The following is a 19,015-nucleotide window of genomic DNA, read 5'->3' on the forward strand; positions in this document are numbered from 1 at the left end:
GGTGGCAGCCAGGACTCAGGAGAGGCTGAGAGGGAGGGGGGAAGTGGAAGGAGACTGCAGAGGCGGAAGCACGGAGAGCCAGGAAGCAGCACTGGGGCCACTCCCTACTTTTTCCCTCTTTCTTTTTTCCATCTTCCAAAGTCCAATCCAAGTTCTATCCCTTGAGCTTCAGAGGGAAGCGACAGCGATCACTGAGGATCAAGACGCACAGGCCAGAATGGTGTTTCTCTCTTTTATTTAAAAACAGTGCTTCATTACCATTCGCAAAGGCAGAGGCAGTGCTCCTCCTTCGCTTAGAGTTTATAAAAGCCAGCAACATGATCAATAATTTATACACATGGATAGTAATACAAAAAAATAAGGAATAAAAGCTAAAGATCTAACTACTCCGACCTTCACAATTCCAGCTACTTGATAATAAGAGTAACCCAATGAATACTGTATGGTCTGAAAGCTACTATACAATATGAGTCTTAGCGAGAGGGGAAGGGAATCAGAGACTGTCACAAAGCCCTGGGTGCTTCTCTGGAGTCTGCAGGGAAACAGGACCCTGGGCAAGCAGCTCGGGTGTCCTAGGAAGTGATTCTGGGGGGCGGGGAGAGGAGGGGGAAAAGGCAGGTGGTCAAGTTATACAAGCATCCCAGGTGATGCCCCCATGCCCCAAAGGTACCTGTTTTGCCATGGCGACGGGAGGGGGCTGGAGAATCGGCATGTTGCAAGGAGGGATGGTTCCGTCCCCGCCATGGGGAGTGGGGAGAAGAGGAGAGGTTCTGTGGCATTTTTAGCCTTGCAAAGATTTGGACTGAAAAGCTCAGAGACTCAGGCAGGTCAGCCTGTCAGGGACAAGGAAACTCGACCGGCTCTCAGCACTTTGCAGCCCTAGCTTACGTGTCAGCCCCAGGTTTGCTCCAGCTATTCACAAGCAGAATTATAACACAAGGGGGAAAAAAAAATCATATCCCTTAGGGGGAAAAAAAAAGAGGATCAATTCATCACTCGATATATAATACAGCCAAAATGAGCTGCCAAAACAAGCACACACACACACAAAAATACTGTGAACAGAAATATACCAGAAAACGACTAAGCTGGGAGTCTGGATGGGGTATAGACATTGCTTAAAGCACTTATCAGTCCCCGGAAAAAACAAACCAAAAAAATTTTTTTTAAAAAATTCAAAAACTTATGTCCCCCCTGGGCATCTGGCGTTGGTAACAAGGGCGGGGGTGGGGAGAGAAAAGAGAATCGACGTTCCCTTTTTGCTTGCCGGGGTGAGCTGCGCCCTCACCACACCAGCGGGTGTGTGACCACCGGACAGAGGGCTGAGCTCCGCCGGCCGTCTCCTTAAAGGCAAGTTTGAGTCGTGGCTGATGAGCAGTTCTCTCCGTTACCAATCCCTGCCAACCAGCACTACCATGGCTGAATTGATCTACCGTTTTCCTGAGTAAACTGTAACTGGCTACAGTTCCGGTAACGTGGAGAAGAACACAGCTACTACAGCCGGTGGCAATGCTCGAGGGACCCCTCCACCCCTCGCTCCTCCTTCCTAGCACATCTGACTCGGGAACTGGAGAACTCACTTTAGCCTCATCTGTAAGCCTTATTTCAGACAAGTGCCGGGGACTCGACCACACTCACTAAACCAGAGGGCACACGCGGGCTCAGGACACCCAGAGTCTACTTGGAAAGGGCCCTGCTTCGCACTCCAGCTCTTGGATGGCTATTGCCTGGTTGATCAGAAAGCAAGTATGAAGGAAGTACACAGGAAGAGGGAAAGGGAGGGAAGAGGCTTTTGGACAGTAACATTTCCAAAAAAAATAGTGTTTTATGCAACAGAGAATCAAGTTTCACTGGTGGGTACTACAAACGGTCAAACATTTTCAAGAGCATGACAAAATCAAAACACACAAATTTACGTTTGATGTTCACCTTGCCCACTATTGTTTCCTATCTTAAAACAGTGCAAACAGGTAACTTATGCTTTTAAAACACCACTACCCCTTCCCCACCCCCCGAAGTCCCTTTCCTCATATCATCTGGGGGAAACAAATCCGCAGTTCTGCAACTGTCACTGTGCTGGAGGATCACAAGCAGCAGAGAAGCGGCCGGAAGTGACGCAAGGGGACGGTCCCGATGGTCCCCTCATCCCTCCTGGCAGTGCCCTCCCGGCTGTCCCTCACTTGGCCTCGTTCTCCTGCCAGAGGGACGGGGTGGGGGGGGGTCATCACGCCCTTCCTGCAGACCCCTGGGGTTGCTTCCACCCCGAGTTTGAGTTTACACCTCCCTTGCACCTGGAAGCTATGTGACTGGTTACAGGGGGTGGTGGTGGTGGTGGTTGTGGTTCACCGGCTTGTCTGCTATGTCTCTAGGAAGGCAGAACCTAAACTAAGAGCAGTTCAGCCCCTGAGGAGTCACACTTTTGAGGAAAGGCTGCTCTCATTGATTTCTATTGAATAGCTCTCCACCAGCTCCCCTTAAACTAAGAGTTGAGCCCCAGGCCCTTTCTTTTTCAAGGAAAAATAAAATTGGCTCAATTCCAACTGTGGCTGTTGGAGGGTGATGGTGATGGGAGGTTTGGTAAAACCTGAGAGCCTTAAAAATGATGAATCACAACAGCTGATCTTGGTGAGTGGGAGCTGAACTATGTAATAAGAATTCTGGAAAAGATCTAAGGACAGCTCTCTGGGCTGAAACAGGGATATTCAGATAAAGGTTTTCACTAGAGATCTCCTGAAAGGAGCCCAGCCTCTAAGAGCAAGAAGCTTAGTACAGAAGTCCACATCATGACCCACAGTAAAGCCGTCGGAATCATTCACACACTGCGATTCGGCATCGGTAAGTTTTTTTGAATTATCAGCCAGCATCCTCTAACACACTCATGAGATGCCATACTGTCAGATTCTGACTCTGTTCCTTAATCCAAAGGGCACCAGAGTCAGGAACACACAAGCACTGATGCTTTGAGGAAGCTGCCTCTGATGGAACTGAGTCCCAAAGTTCAAAAGCTGATGGGGATGTGGATACCATCAACTGAGGTGCTCCAAGAGCCCCAATTCTCAGTGCTGACACCGAAAACCAAAGGCCCTTTCATAAGAACCAGAACTCGACTTAGTCTTTCTTAGTGAAGGGAGCTGAAGGAAGCAGTATGAAAGCCCCCCCTGGCAACGCAGCAGAGGCCCCCTGGAAAACAGAGCTTGCCTGCGGAGTCCTCAGCCAGAACCAGCTGAACTGAAATGCACAAAAGCTCAGGCTTCTGCCTCTTTTACGAGGGCTGTGGAAGCTGCCTTCTCTGCCTTTCCCACCATCCTTACCTCTTCCCGGAAAAAAGGAGAGACAAGGCTTGAACTTACTGTCCTATTCTCCTCCCCTGCTCTGGATACAGCCAGTTAGAACTGGCCTTGTCTCCACTGAGGAGCGGCTTGCCATTTGTGAGAATGGCCCCAATTGTGAACATGACACAGAATTTCTTAGTTTCTTTAGTCAGTACAAGCTCTCCCTCAAAACAAAAGCAAAAGAAAGAAAAAATCCTCCCTGCCCCCATTCCCTAGAACCGTGAAAGCCCCACATCCCTTCACCCCGCCCCCCAACTAAAATATTTATATACACGCAACAAAAATTGTCTGAACAGCAACAAACCACACTTTGGCTTGGGGAGGGCGCGCCTAACAATGGCTAATGGACTGGGCAGTCTCGCGTCCCTACTCTGGGCGCTCCTCCCCGGAATCAGTAAGAATTGCATCGAGGCCTCTAGCTTCCTTGATGTCTACCCGAGTCTCAGGGCAGCCTCTCTCCCAGTTATTAGGAAGAGAGAGAGAATTCTGAAGGGGGAGAAGATATGTATTATACACAACAGGCCAGTCTCCACCGATATATCCCTCTGCTTACAACGAATGCTTGATGCTGTCCAACGTCAGTCATTTTAATTCAGGGACGTGAATTGATACCAGTCAAGAACATATGTGGAGGCAGGAGTAAATTTTAAAAAAAATCAAAAAATAAACAAAAAACCCAAACAAACCCATAACAGACCAGAAGCTCCATGTCTCTGAATTACTCCCTTTAGCAGCTGTCCCTCGGGTGAAAGGTCACCCTAGTACCGATGTGAATAGACCAGGGAGCCAAACAGACCGTGCTCTTCTGTTTTCTAATGCCTTCATTTTGGAAATGCTGCAGGACCTTTGCCTTGATCATTAACAGCTAACAGCTAGAGGAGAGACACTTCCTCCCCTACCTTGATAATGTACATCTAAAATCGAAGCCAGCAGCAGGGGCGGTGACTCACCGCCGAGGCCACCACCTGACTCTTTCTGGCAACGTATGAGACCCTTGCCATTTCAGACTCTGCTTCCTGTCCGGGAGGGGAGCAACTGCAGGGGTTCTATTTTATGTTCCGTAGTGTTCATGTGGACCATGTGGTCCAGGTGCTCACTCAGCTGGGTGCCTTTGGAGGATCATGAGAAGCTGGGTGGAATGGCCACGAGGGCTCCAGACTGTGGACAGAGAAGTGACTTGTTATGGCTCTGGAAGATGAAAATTCCTATGGCTTTGGAGCTCGGACAAAGTGCCTTTGCCTGCCCTCACATGCCCTACTCACCGAAACCTCCAGGGACAGCTGATCTAGGATTCGGTGCTTTACCCTCGGCTAGCAGAGTCTTTACTACATGTTTTATACATTGTATTGACTTTTTGATGCAAGAGAAAGATCAGGAATACCAGGGTGCCTTGTCAGATGTCTGACACCCCTTTTCTCATCCTTGCCTGTTTTATTGGCTCTGGACAATTTGTACTTCCCGTCCTCAAGCCGTGCCCCAGACACCTGGGAGAAATCTGGCCACTGGCTATTTATTCTTCTGTCCCTGGGTCCTAAATTCCTGAATCTTGAGGACAAAAGAGCAAGGGGTTAGTAACAGGACAGATGAGCTAAGCTGTGGTTCCATTAAAGGGGAAGAAGCCCAGCAGGAATGCTAGGGTTATAGGAAAGAAAAGAATGATCTTTTTCATACTCCAGGGTTCATTCTGAGACCGGTTTCCTAATGAGGTGTTTATTATCCACAGTCTGAGCACATGTTTGGAAATATTAATACTATAATTCCAAAAACTATGCCAACTGTCTCAGGCTGTGTGTGTAAGATGATTGTAAAAAGAATGGAGAAGTCAGGAGGGAAGAGGAGAGGATAGTGTCTTTTGGATGCTCCTGCTTTGCAAGCACAATCCCTACTGTCTGTGGATTCCAGCCACAGCCAGTCAGAACTGCCTGCCAAAGACCAGAAGCTCAAGACTAGAAGAATATCCTGCCGCAGAGAGAACCCTTTCCACGCCCGCCTGTCCCCCAGACAGTCAGCACCAGATACACTTTGGTAATTCTGTCTGCTGATTTCTGATCAAATGCATTTATCAGCTCCTAATGTCTCTCCTTTCTCATTAACTGCCTCTTCTGTGATTGATAGAAGAAGCTAAGCACGGACATACAGACATGGAAATGCATTATTTTTTTTTTTTTACCACAGTTAAAAAAAAAAGAAAAAAGAAAAAAAATGCACAATCTTTGGAACAAAAGAATTAAAGGCAGAAATTTAAAGGAAAAATACATATTCAAAGAACATAGTGAGGTATAAAAAAGTATTCTCTCTTTTTTTGTGTTTTTTTTTGTTTGTTTGTTTGTTTTTCCTCTTCATCTTGCTATAGAGTTCCTCTACTAGTAAATATTGCAATAGCCAGGCCTCATGAACTGGGGGGCTGTCCCGTTTGCAGGGGTCTCACGTCACTTCAGTAGGGGGCAAATCGGCTGTAGCCACCTCGGTATAAACTCGCCTGCAGTGATTAAAGACAAAAATAATTAAAAGGTTGATGAGAGAAGCATTAAAAGAAGACGACATACATCCTGAGAAGGGATTTGGGAAAACAGCTTCCTTAGAAGCTTCAAAGCAACTGGTTAGATGCTGCCTAGCGCGTGAGGTCAGGAAACCAACTTCTGCCCCTGAGATTCTCAAACCAGAGCCCACACATTTACTGCTGACCTGATATTCTCAAGGGGAGAGTATGACAATTGTTCATTTCATCATTTACATGAATTAGTACAGAAGAGAAACTCAATACAGTTTAAAACCAGGTCTGCGAACAGTTTGATTTTTAAAAGCATGTGTCTTGTTTACCTCCTTGACTACCTCATTACACTCGTGACTTAAATTTTACCTTCTTACACATTACATGGTCCTCTCTCATTGATAAAGTACATCAGCTTTAGGTTGTTCTTGACGTATCCGACATATACACACACACATACATAAAATTGGGGTTTCAACTGGGCTTTACTCCTTTGTTTTAATCATTATCTAATGGCTTATCTTTTTCAATCAAAAGTTCCCTAGGATCGTATCTCTCCTTGAGTCATTCTTTTAGTACAGGACTTGTATTATTTTGGTACCAAATAAAACCTCAGGAATTCCCATCACGTTCTTCATACTGTATGTCTCTACCTCAATTCTAATCACCCACCCCCTGGACCCGGTTACACCCTCCCACAAATCTTCATCGGGAGAGATTTAGTGTGAGAAATGGTGGTTCTCTCATCCTTTGCGTCCTGACTGTGACCCATCGTTCTGCCTCCCTCTCAAACACCGTATCCACGTTCCCAGATCCCACAACAGCACTGTGGATGGCAGAGGACATCTGGCATGAGGAGGGTTCACTGGGGACTGGCCAGTCTTCGCTGTAGCCAGTGAGTCCCAGCCACTGGATCTGGAGGTGTCCAGGCCAACACAAAAATACTGTAGCGGGGATTTGAGTTTGGTCAGGGGGATTCCTCTAGATAAGCTCACAGACTTTTTCGTATACTTCTATGAAAACACAATACTTTGCCACAAATGTTACTAATAAATTATCTTGGTAAGGCATTCACTGGGTAATTTCTAGCACTGTCTACCAGAAGACAGGAACAGCAGGGTCATTCCTTTGGCATGTGCATGTGAAACAGGCTTAAGTCTTTTTGAAGAATTTACTGTGAAAACTGGAGAATCTTATGTCCTGACATCTTTGCTAAGACCCATCAATAGAACTACGCCACAGGCATCCGTCCAACATCTGAGCCGATATAAAACAATCCGTTCCCTTCTTCCTCTCCCACACAACGCGGTTATTCTGGGCAGACTGTCACTACTCAATTCTTCTCTGCTGTCCTTAACCAGGCCGTGGGTTTCACACTATCACACGCAGATGGAGAAGGTGATATGAAATTTCCAGATAGTCCTATTGGTGTTAATACTTTGGCAATGGAAGAAGGGCTGAATTTATTACCTTCCTAGATCTTTATTAGACTGTAGGTAAAAGTCAGAAGAAGTAAAACATTAAAAAAAAAAAAGATACATTCACTTACCACAGCGCCAACTCCATAGCTAGCGGCAGGGGCAAGGGCATGGTAGGGGTCGGCTGTGTACACCCTGCCATAACTGGAAGGAGAGATACAGTCAGGGAGATAAAGGAAAGCCAGTGATCCAAAAAATTTAAGGGGTTAACTGTGCTAAGGACTTGTGAGTAACTTGGTCTCGGAATGTTATTAGGAAACTAGTAGAATGGAAAAAAAAATCTCTCTAGTCTGCTCCTAAATGCAGTAACTGAAAATATCTGAAGAACTTCTAGGAAATGGGAGAGAAGGGAGTTGGAGATGAGGAAGAGGGAAACTGGGGTCCAAGCCAGAAACACACAAGAACAAGAGCGAGGAGCAGAGGGGTCCGTGCCGTTGGGTTTTGGGCAGGATGGAGGCTACAGGAGAAGGCTGGTGGAAGGCCCAGGTCAGCAGCAGCCCCGGGCACTAAGTGCCATGGTGCCGGGGGAGGGGTGATGTGTGGGGAGGGTGCAGGGCTCCCGGCCCCCTGACGTACCCATCGCTGTAGGCGGCGGCGGCGGCGGCAGCAGCTGTGGCTGCGGTCGCAGTAGCAGGCTGTGCGTATCTGTAGGCTGCATATCCACCCTACAGGAGAGAAGAGAACTGACTTTACAGATACCTCTCCCCCGGGACGGCCAGCCGGACACGCACCCACCCACACGCAGACGGACCCAGACATGGACACGGAGACAGACAGACGCAAACACGGACACATGTGGGGAGAGAATGTTTCAAACTGCATCAGTCTGCATGTTATCCCTTGGTGCAAAATGAAGCTCCACTTAAGGCAGGGGTTTGCTTTCCAATTTGTAATAGTAATAAAAATAAACTACATTGTACCACCTGTTCTCAAATTTAAGAAATGAAGAAATGATTTTGGATCTGTCTTATTTTTGGTCTTTGTTGGAACTTAGAACAGAGAAAATGTTTACAGAAAGTTGGGAGAACTTGACCTGATGGACAGGAAATGTACATTATAGAATTAAGACATATTATATTTGCCTGCATTAACTTCAGATTCCTTGTGCGCACTCAGGTTGACCTACTGCTAGGAGACTGCGGTGCGTAAAGAAAGGCCCCACACAGTGCTATGCCCCGTGTGGCCTGGCAGGTCTGCAAAGAGGTTAAGATAAGCAAGCAATATTTAGAAGGAAAAACCAGAGTAGATCAGGGGTTGGCAAACCTCCACCTGTGAGCCAGTGGTCTGCCACCTGTTTCTGAAAGTAGCTGTGGCAGGGACCGCATGGCCTACGAAGCGGAAGATATTTATCACTTGGCTCCCTATAGAAAAAGTCTGCCAACTCCAATCCGTATTTCAGACTCAGGCAAATCAGGTTACAAAGGGCTGAGGATCCCTGGGCTAGACTTAGACAGACCAGGAGGCCCTCCCTGCCTGCCCCAAGCATTTAACTGCATTTATTTTCCTTAAGCCCTTAAGAGGTTTTGGGACTCCTACATCCTAACCTCACAGTAGGCTCTGGGGCTTTTCTTCTAAGGGTGCAGATATCCTCTCAGGGCTAAAGAGCTTCAAATTCCCCTGTCTGATTATTTTAACTCAGTTTAGATGAACCAAATACTCAAAAGGTTTTCACTGTCGGGGTGAAGCATATGTGCTCCTTCATGAAGTATTTCACAGATAATCCCAACAAGTGCCACATGGGACAGGCGATTTTAAAAAGCGGCAAGCCCCACTTTTCCTTCTTTCTCATTACCTTTCTAGAATTCATCTATTGTACCTAAGCCGAGTTCAGGTGTGTATTGTTACTACTGTCTTCTCCCTATCAAACATAGCTCTGTATGTTGAACTGGTCCGTTGGGACAGCATTTCAGCAGTGAGCAACAGCACACTTCATTTCTCATGGACATCAGAAGCTTCCACTTATCAGTTTTCAATTTGAATGTCCGATGTTCAATTTTTGCTAAGCCTACAACAGAAATTTCAAATTTATTTCTATATCATTTTTTTAGGATTGAAAACAAGTATCTTCTAGGGGGACCGCTGTTCATCTGATCGGGCAGTTTCTAGCTTGCTGCTTTTATTTCTTTTCAAATCTTATTCTGGAAACACCTGCAATTTCCTCTTATAGGTGTCTATAGCTTTTTGCTTCTTTCTTACATAACTTATGCTTTCTCTAACAGGAGAAATTGCACTGTCGGGGAAAATTTACTCTCGCTCTTTAAATTTATGCCACTTAAAGTCATCGGAATTAGCTTCAAAGGTACATTAAAAAAAAAAATCCCTGACTGGCTTTCAGCGGTTATGTATTATTCCTTCTTTGTTCTTCAAGTGAATGACTTAGAAAAGCACACATTGCTTTCTCAATTATAAATTCTTCCACAGATCTTCATATAAATAAGAAAACTCTAATATTTATCAAACACTGGCAATGAAATGGTAACGAACAGGGATGCGGCAGGAAGCACCCTCAGGGGTATCTGTGACCCATATGTCTCCTCTGAATTCCAGCCAGGTCTATGGGAATGGGCAGGCCAGACTGATCTGGGCAAAGCTATACATCCAGGCTGTGATATATACGCTGTCATACATATACACCAATGTATACACTATATATAAACTAACGTGTCTCTTTACCTTATTTCCTTTTTTAAAAACTTCTAAAGAAGACATGAAACAGTAAAAATATTTGTTAAGGGAAGCAACATGCTAATCATAGCTGAAAGCTTAGGCTTTAAATGAACCTTGAAGGCTCACTTTTTCAGTATAACTAGAGACGGCTCCATAAGTTAAGAATTAAAGTGCGCTAGTGTGAAGTCTACAGCAGGACTTTCTTTAGTAAAACGTCTTTGTAAACAAGGATAATGTGGTAAACAAGCATCATGAGGTTTGTCCCCTTAGCATTCCGTCAAAACCCCAAAATCTTTAAAAATTTAGAAAGTCAAGGTAATAAATGCAATTAAAGCCCAGTTCATATCCACCTGAGTGAAACACTTCAGAACTGAAGTTCTGTGCCACAGGTGGAGGCATACATTCTCCTTAAGGGATTCTGAGGTTTAAAAGTACTAACTAGACCCTCAGTAAGTCAGAGATACTGGGGATTATATTAAATCATTAAATTTGAGGTGTACTGCACTAATTTTGGGAAAAAAAAAAGAGGTTCTGAATGAGGTTACTGATAGAACCCCTCAGTTTCCTTGGCCTGCAAGAAGCCGTCAGAATCTTAGTGGTTTGGGGGTAATGTTATCGTTAATCAAAACAACTCTAAAAGGATCAGACTGTGGGAAGAAAGGGTCCTTCTAAGCCAGAAGGAAATGGAGATAATCTATCTGCAGTAGTTTCCTTCTACTTAAGTGAACTCTGACTTTGGAGTCTGAATTTGATGAGGCTCTTTCTCTGCTATTCGAATTCAGGAAAACAGGACAGGGATGCAAGTATCTTACTGACAACAAAAGGCTCAAGAAGATCAGCATTAAGAAAAACTACAGTAAATTTTTTAAAAAAGCAGATTATCTTTCAACATGGCCTCTCTCCTAACTACTTTATACTGGTGCCGTCGAGAGGCCCTTTAAAGGGAGGTGGCTGTCTATGCTTAGGATGGGCAGGTAATATCCTAATAAATGAATCTGGTAATTCATCAATGACTACCTCCAAAGTTAGAAAAACTAAATTATATATCATGGATTTACTCGACTTAGATGTATTCTTACTCCTGAGTATTTCTGCTGGTGCTTTAACATTGGTTATTGGACAAAATATCTCACATAATATAAGACAAGGAAAATTCAGATATATTTATTTCTATTCTGGATTTTGGATCGCATAAAGAATCCAGGCGGAAAAACTGTTTTCTCAGCTGGCTCTTCTACTGGCAAATCTGAAGTCGTTTCTAGAACATGAGAACAAAGTGCAGTTTGAAACACCAAGGGTTTTGTTGCTGTTTCTTAAGGTTTTCAAAAAAAAAAAAACAAGGGTGGGGAAGGGGGCAGGAGAGACAGAGTTCAGGCGTGGGGAAGGGATATGGCGCCACATTTATTAATCACATTAAAAACTAAGCATGCCAACATCTGGAGCTAAAACAACCAGCAAAATCACCACGTTCAGACTCGGATTGGCTAACTCTATCTATCCCAGCATTCTCTTGGGACAGCGGTTTGCCCTAGGCTCTACCACAAGCTCGGTGAAGTACACAGCCTCAATTACTAGAGCGTGCAGCCACAACGACCTGGTATTACGGAGACAGTCAGTCACCACTTGAGTTAACATTCCATACCCTAACGACTGGCCCCTCCCCAGCCCAAAGGAATAGTCAATCTTGCCCACCCTAGCCCTGGCCCACACCACAATGTTAATAATTATAACAAGCAGTAACCCATCTGTTATATCAGAGAAGGGAACAGAGACTCCACTGAGAGATTTAGAGTGAGATGTTAACATTTCTTCAGCTGACTGCACAAACAAACAAACAAAAAAAAAAAAAGAGGAGAAATAATTCATTTGGAGATATGAAGTCATGAAATAGCTGATGTGTATTGCTTTTAACCATGCACTGATGCAAAACTGAAGCAACCATTAATAATAAAAAGTAAAAAGGACATATGTATTTACACACAATCAGACCTGTTTGATCTGAAGCAGTTTGCAGACTCTATCTGTGTGTGATTTGAAATAAAACAAAAAATGGGGATTAGCATGGCCACAGCACACCCTAATGTAGGAGGGCACACACGGACAGCTTTTTGGAACCTGAGAACTGGATAAATTTGGCATGGCTAAGCCTGGTCCAAATACACACACGCCCCTTTAAAAATAATTACTTTCTTATCCGTTTGTAACTCATTCTGAATGACTTCTAGTGTTCCCAACTCGGGCAGCCCAGCGCCACATCAATCCCCTGTTCAACCTCCCTGACCCTGACACCAAGATCCTGTGCTGACCCACAGCACTCGGTAGTGTGCTTATCCTGTCGACACCCAGACATTCTGACCCAGCGTTCTTCTACAATATTTCCTGTGTTTATCAAGCATTGTATCTTTTCACATACCCATAACACATCCTGCCTTCACCGTCTGGCTTTCTCAAGGGAAAATGCTGTTACCTTTACCATCCCTTGGTTGCTGTTGTTAAAGTCTCACTTTCCCATTGCTCAAGGTCATCTCCTGGGGATTTTCTCCTCCACTCTGCATCAGTTTTGTTGCCTAATTAACGTTACGACGTTGCCACACTGACCACGTGATTCTTCCGCACAGTTCTGTAGCTGTGCTTTAACTAGAACACGATGGAAGGGTTCCACATGTTGTCCCCCTTATACCTGACCTCTGTCTGCCTATCTAAGTTTAATCTCACACTGGTAGGCCTTCTCCTTGTCTTGATTTTAACCTGGCCATTAATTTCATCATTATATTTTTGTTTCAGGATTTACATAAAAACAGGACTTTGGTGAGCATGTGATGTCAAGACACCTTCTTTCTACCTGGAAGACAAAATGACATTATGTGACATTGAGGAGAAGAATGTGTGTTTCAAGACCAGCAGACAAAATGAAAGCTTGTTCCCTACATGTGGTGTATGGATTTACAGAGCAAGGGGAGTGGGGATGTATGTGGGTGGGGAGAATGGCAGGTCTGATGCTTAAAATCACTACAGCAGAGCAGAGATCTTGTCCAACTAGCCTGGGTCTAATGCTGTGCCTCTGGGAGTCACTTTGTTTCTACACGATTCTAACTCCCTCCTTCCCTCACCTCCTTCTGCAGCTGAGATCCACTGAGCTGGGCTGAGCTCAGATGAGGAGGCGCTCTTTAGGAGAACAGAGTTCTTAGGGGGCAATATGGCACCTTTGATTAAATGTGAGTAACACTGATGTGAATGCAGAACTTCTAATAATATTTTCACTGCCTTTGACTGAGAGACCTAACTACTTTGTAAAGTGGATATGAAAAATTTTTAAGGAAACTATTTTAAATTTATCTTATTATTATAATTGGGGTTAAGGAAAGAAATTTTTATGACCAACTTGGTATCTTCCATTTATTACTTTTAAGATAGATGAGAGATGATCTTATAATTAATTAAACCTTTCAAACACTACTATTCCATATCTCCCCAAATTAGTTCATTTCCAAAATCTCACTGGGTAGCCAAATCAAGAGACTAACTGAGTTGTGAAAAGCTACCTACTGTTTTCTTTTTCTTAGCATCCAGCTATCAGCAAACCTGACAGTCCATCATTATCCAAATGAACTCACTGACCTTGTTTTAAGGTGAAAGGGGGGCAAGGGAAATGTGTTTTGATGTTAGAGTCCCAGTATGTCTAAATTTTTAAGACAACTTCAAATTTACATAGCAGCACCGTCCAATTACTACCATGACTTCACGACAGGACCCAATTTGGGATTCAGGACTCCTGTTTAACACATATCCTATTTTCTCCCTTTTCTCATTTCTTTCACAAGAGTAAGAAAATGTCCCAAATTGCTGAGATCTCCAAATCTAAAAGATCAGTTTAAACACCATGGATAAATGTGATTGACAAACTAAAAGAGGTGGCAGTGATGGGACAGTGCATATAACACACCTGGTGTGGATATGTGGCAATGGACTTAATTTTGGAGGAAGTGCCATCGTGTAAGGAACTTGACTGTGTGCACTGCTGAGGTAGCAGGGCTTAGATCACACGCTCACAAGTCTTGATTGTCCAAAAAAGCCTCTGTTCCCATCTCTAACGTGGAGCTGGAATGGTTAGTATATTTCAATTTTTTCACTGCAATCCACAATCTGATTGATTGGCAGGTCACACTGGCACTCCTACCTGAGGTATTTTAGCGCTAATGATTGGTTCCTGTAAGACTATTCTATAACAGAACACAGGAAGAGCAGTTCAAAAAACACAGCTGTGGAAGGAAAACAATCATACAAAAAAGCCCGCTAAGGGGCCCACCAGCCTTTTCTTTCCTTTGGATGCAAGCATGCTTTTCACAGGATGAGAATTAGGAGCAGTTTGTTATCCCATTAAAAAAGTGAATTAGGGTGAATTATGTCTTTTCTACTCATCAAGAAAAGAGGGGGCGGGCAGACACGTAATCCATCTGCTACACTCCCAGGTCTTATCGTCGTGAGTCTTTTCACAAATTATGGGCACAATTGCTAGATCAGTTCTCCAGAGAGGAACGTGCCACAAAAGAAACAGCAAGGAAGAAAATGGCTAGCAGGGATTACGGCCTAAGAACAGAACAGGGAAAGAGATTAAAAAGACAAAAAACAAAATAAAACAAAACAACAAAACACCAAAAAAGCAAAAATCCTCCACAGTTGACAGCCTAAATTAATATAACTTAAACAAAATCAGTAACTTACACTCTTTTCCCTCATGCTGTCTCTTCAAGCTTGGGTTCAGGGTAACTCTTTATACTAGATAAACCCTCCTCTCTTTCTATGTCTAATCTCCTTTTCTGAGGAAACAACAACTAAACATCTATGGATAGCTTCCCACAGAAGGGAAAATGCACAGAGAGAAGCAGAACTCAAGGTAAAATCATAGGGCTTTCTGGTTGTTGCTGTTTGTCTGCATGTTTTTAAAGAAGCCTCCTTTGCCACATCACGCATGGAACAGGGGGTCTCAAGTTTCAAAAGCTGTAGGAAGAGTTTACTTTAGGCCTCGCTCAACAGTTACCTCCTCACATATTCTTGTTTTTCATTCGTGGGTTTGGATATTATTTCAGCACTAGTGACCAACTTTTTCGTCCGATTAAGTGCTGTAAGATAAGAACTAAGAAATGAAAATACCATTACTAGTACTCCTTTCATCAACAAGGGGCCACTGGTTAAAAAAATGTTTCAGCAAGGTCACTGAATTACTTCTGTTCAGCTTGATAAGGTAATCCAGTTAGTAAACTTAAAAAAAAAAATTCAAGAGCATTTTTTCAACAAGTACAGAAAAAGCATCTCTCTTTTAATAAAATCATATATTATAAACTAAGGAAGAGAGAGAACTGTAAGCAAGTATTTGGTTGGTTGACTTGACAAGGTGGAAGTAGGCAAATCTTAATAAGGCACAAAGAGGCCACATTCTTAAGAAATCCCCTAATAAGGAGGATACTAGACAGGAAAAAAAAAACCCACCTTAACTTAAGAAATAATTCAAATGGAAGTGTACTATAATAGACCAGATTTCAAGAAAACAACTTAAATAACATAAAGATGAGTTTCATGAAAATATGGATACTAATGTATATGGAGAATGTACATGCTGAGATTGTATGTAAGTACGTACTTAGAAAAGTGCAATTTGGTGTAAAGTAGTATATAGTTTCCCAACCCTTGAGTTTCACTGTGAGCACAAGAAAAAGAGATCTTTCACTATTTCTTGAAAACCATCTGAGGAAAGATGTAGATTTCACTTAAAGTACTAACAGAGGCAGTGAAATATGGATTATTTGGGTTTTATGCTTGGCTATACAAATAATTTATGTAATCTGGGTAAGTCACAATCTAAGAAACACATCTACAAAGGGAGAGGGTTGGACCAAATCATGACTAAGGTTCCTTTAAGTATGTGTTAAATTGAGCATACTCTGAAGGTCTGCTCTGAATAGGACAGGTAAGTACCATCGCCCACAGCATCCCAGAGGACCGCTTTATCCTGTCTCTACCTCCTGCAATATACAGAGGCTGTAAGTGCATTCTGAAAGTGCATTAATGTTCTTAGATTGCCAGAGAGTCTTTGGCAGACTGCGGAAATAGTTCATTAAAAAGGTACCCTTACCAACTTTCGGGAGGTGAGGGCGGGGAAAGCATTTCTAGATAATTCTAACCTATGCCCAAGGAATAATTTCATGCTGACAAGTTTTTCTTATGAAATTGTTTCTTAACGATTCGGGTGGCTAGACCAAGTTTGCAATCAGAAAAAGACCACTTGGAAAGGTCCTAATTAAAAGACTTCAAAACTCAAAAACTTGACTCCCTGTCAGTTAGATCACTTCGTCCATATTTTAAATAATATATGACAACCAATCATGAAACTGTAGCTAGACAGTTTAAATAATGGATGATAATAAGGATGTTGACATGGCTGGCTGAATCAACAAATCTTGTATGACGGTCAAATGTTTGTAAAAGAGGTGAGGTTGCTAATTATGCACTCATTTCCCTGTCGGTGGCTCTGAAGAAAAGAGCCCCACTGGTTGTGGACTTTCTGATACAGAAGAGCCTCACGCACTGACTCCCTGGTTTCCTCTCATTCCTACCCACTCTTCACTGGTATCAGTTCCTTATTTCACTTTCACAACATAATGCTCCCTCAAAGTATGTTAACTAGAAAAACACACATTTCAGAAAGCTCACTGCCATCTATGTAAATCCAAGCTCTAACGATCTAAAGAGGGATATGAAATGGGAAGAAAAGCAGAACAGGGAAAGAGCTGGTTTAAGGCTAAGCTAGTCCTGTTATTTATGTGTGCACATGAGACGACAGTAATAACAGACTTTAAACCTGCTGATCATCTCGCAAATGTATTAGTGATACACAGAGTATCTGTGGGTAAAGGGAAGGGAAAAGAATATGTCCAGTAGACTGACTCTAGCAATGATCAGGAAACCCAAAGGCTTAGTTTTGGCACCCAGGGCAAGCGCAGTGGCAGAGAAGCATGCTTGCATTCTTAAATATATAAATATATATATATATATATCCACAAGGAAAAAGAAAATAAAAAATTAAATAAATTATATTAAAAAAAAAAAAACAAAACAAACCAAACCAAAGAAACAGAAAAAAAAGGCTGGCTTGTCAGGGGATGGGGTCGAGAAGGCCCCGGTGTGTGTACTTACATAGAGGTCAGCACCGTAAAATCCGTCCTGGTAAACCACACTGCAGAAAATCCACACAAAAACAAAAACAAAAAAACAAAAGAACAGAAACACATTCCGGTTATTGAGGACGGCAGCATGCACATGCGCTCTACACAGGCAGGTGATGTATGAATACGGAACCGGGGCCGGGGGCCGGGGGAGGCAGTGAGGAGTGTGCACTGCACACGCAAGTGATGCACCTCCAGGACACGCAAGGCGGGGAAGGAACGCAAAACTGCAGTGAGCCACCTGCATGTCTGGTAATTAAAGTAAGATTAAAACAATAAAGAGCACTCCCAAAGGGCCTAATAGAGCTTTGGAAAATCTGCTGGATTGGAAAGAAACATCAACTTTTCATATCTGGAGTATTTTTTAAAAATAAGCTTGTTCTAGGATGAAGTTTTTCTTTAAAGAACTTCAAAAGGGGTGTGTGTATGTGGGCTGGAGGGCAGGAGATATATAGAGAGGGGTTTAACATGAAGAAAAAAAAAAAAGACCCAAAGAACTCCATTAGGGCAGGACCTGTATGCAAAGTATGTTTCAAAATTATGTTTAGTATTTTGTTACCAGTTTCATAGTAATATGTTAATTTTTTTTCTGATATCCATACATCACCTGCTTTTTACCCTGCACATTAGACATGCGATAAGATTTGGCTGATCACACAAGCATGCAAAGTATTATTATTCAGCATTTTAAGAACCAATGCAACACCTCAGAAAAACAAGTCAATCAATTCTGACCAAAGTAAACAGAGAAATGTAATTAAAAAAAAAACACAACCAAAAATACCCACAATGCATTGCTTTCACAAGCAGAGATAATGAGCTAAAGGTTAAGGTGATTGGTCCAAGGTCCAAGAATTGAAAGGTGCAGTGGGGATCCCAGATAGTAACAATATAATCCAGAGTGGGGAGGAGTAACTGGAAGACTTTAAGGGTTCTTTTTTGACCATTAGAATATTCATGGAATTCTGAAAAATACAACTGATAACTGAAGTTTGGGCATGACCTGCTTTATTTAAACGAATAAAACCGAGAAGGTAGCTGATTAGGAATAGAAGGGTTTACTTTCCTGTTTAGAAAATGAATTTGTATCAAACAAACAAAATACATGACTCTTCTTAATCCTGAGCAACACTAAACTATTATAATTAAAATACAGATTTCAAACCTTTTGAGACATTCTGTGCACAAAATTTCCCCAAAACATTATTTTGGGACCAAAACACATGGAATAGCAGTAGAGGAAAAAGATAAGACTTCCTTCTTCATATGTATTAAATCAAGATTTGGCTATTTAAAATTAGATCATTTATTCAACTAAACGAGCTGGAAATTTTCACTACTACCTTCTCTATTACAATAAACAAGCTAGCAAGTGAGGTCATCAAGTTATATATTTTAACTTGAATATGAAAATAACTTATTTCTTATAGATAGCTGGAAAGTTTCTGAATTCTACTTCCAATGACATTCTGCTGTGTTTACAGAACAGTAGGATCACACTTTGCAATGCCTCAAATATGCTGAGCCTTTGTATTACACAGTAGGCAAATTAAACTCGTCTGTGAGGTTTTTAGCTAAGTTCTATCCATTTTCATAGTCTCCAATTGCAGTTAAAGTCTGATACTAGAAAGTAACCTGCCTCTCAATTGCAATTTAGTAAAAAAGAGACTTATTCATAATAAGAAGGCTGATAAAATGCAAAGCATTGATGCCAAGTGGTGATTAATTAACCTTCAACTATTTCAGTAGGGGATATAGGCAAAGATTAAAAAAATATTTCTTCTACAGAGAAGAGTGGTGGCATTAAAACCATGAATAAATTTTACA

The 19,015-nt window shown here is 42.6% G+C and overlaps 1 protein-coding gene across 11 annotated transcripts in view; it reads right to left on the bottom strand.

Annotated features, from left to right (window-relative positions):
- Positions 1-218: 218 nt before the first annotated feature.
- Positions 219-19,015, bottom strand: part of RBFOX2 (RNA binding fox-1 homolog 2) — a 239,608-nt gene continuing 220,811 nt past the window's right edge. For 7 of the 11 annotated variants that reach the window (XM_072973431.1, XM_072973432.1, XM_072973433.1 and 4 more), the window contains 4 exons: positions 17,160-17,199; positions 7,878-7,966; positions 7,373-7,445; positions 219-5,811 (listed from right to left, as the gene is read on the bottom strand). In XM_072973431.1, coding sequence (XP_072829532.1) covers positions 5,767-5,811; positions 7,373-7,445; positions 7,878-7,966; positions 17,160-17,199 — 247 coding nt within the window. In that variant the 3' untranslated portion in view covers positions 219-5,766. The remainder of the gene's footprint in view (positions 5,812-7,372; positions 7,446-7,877; positions 7,967-17,159; positions 17,200-19,015) is intronic. The other 4 variants (XM_072973436.1, XM_072973435.1, XM_072973437.1 and 1 more) reach the window with 1 other exon arrangement.

The sequence above is a fragment of the Vicugna pacos genome, chromosome 12 (genome assembly GCF_048564905.1).
Source record: "Vicugna pacos chromosome 12, VicPac4, whole genome shotgun sequence".
Taxonomy (NCBI): Eukaryota; Metazoa; Chordata; class Mammalia; order Artiodactyla; family Camelidae; genus Vicugna; species Vicugna pacos.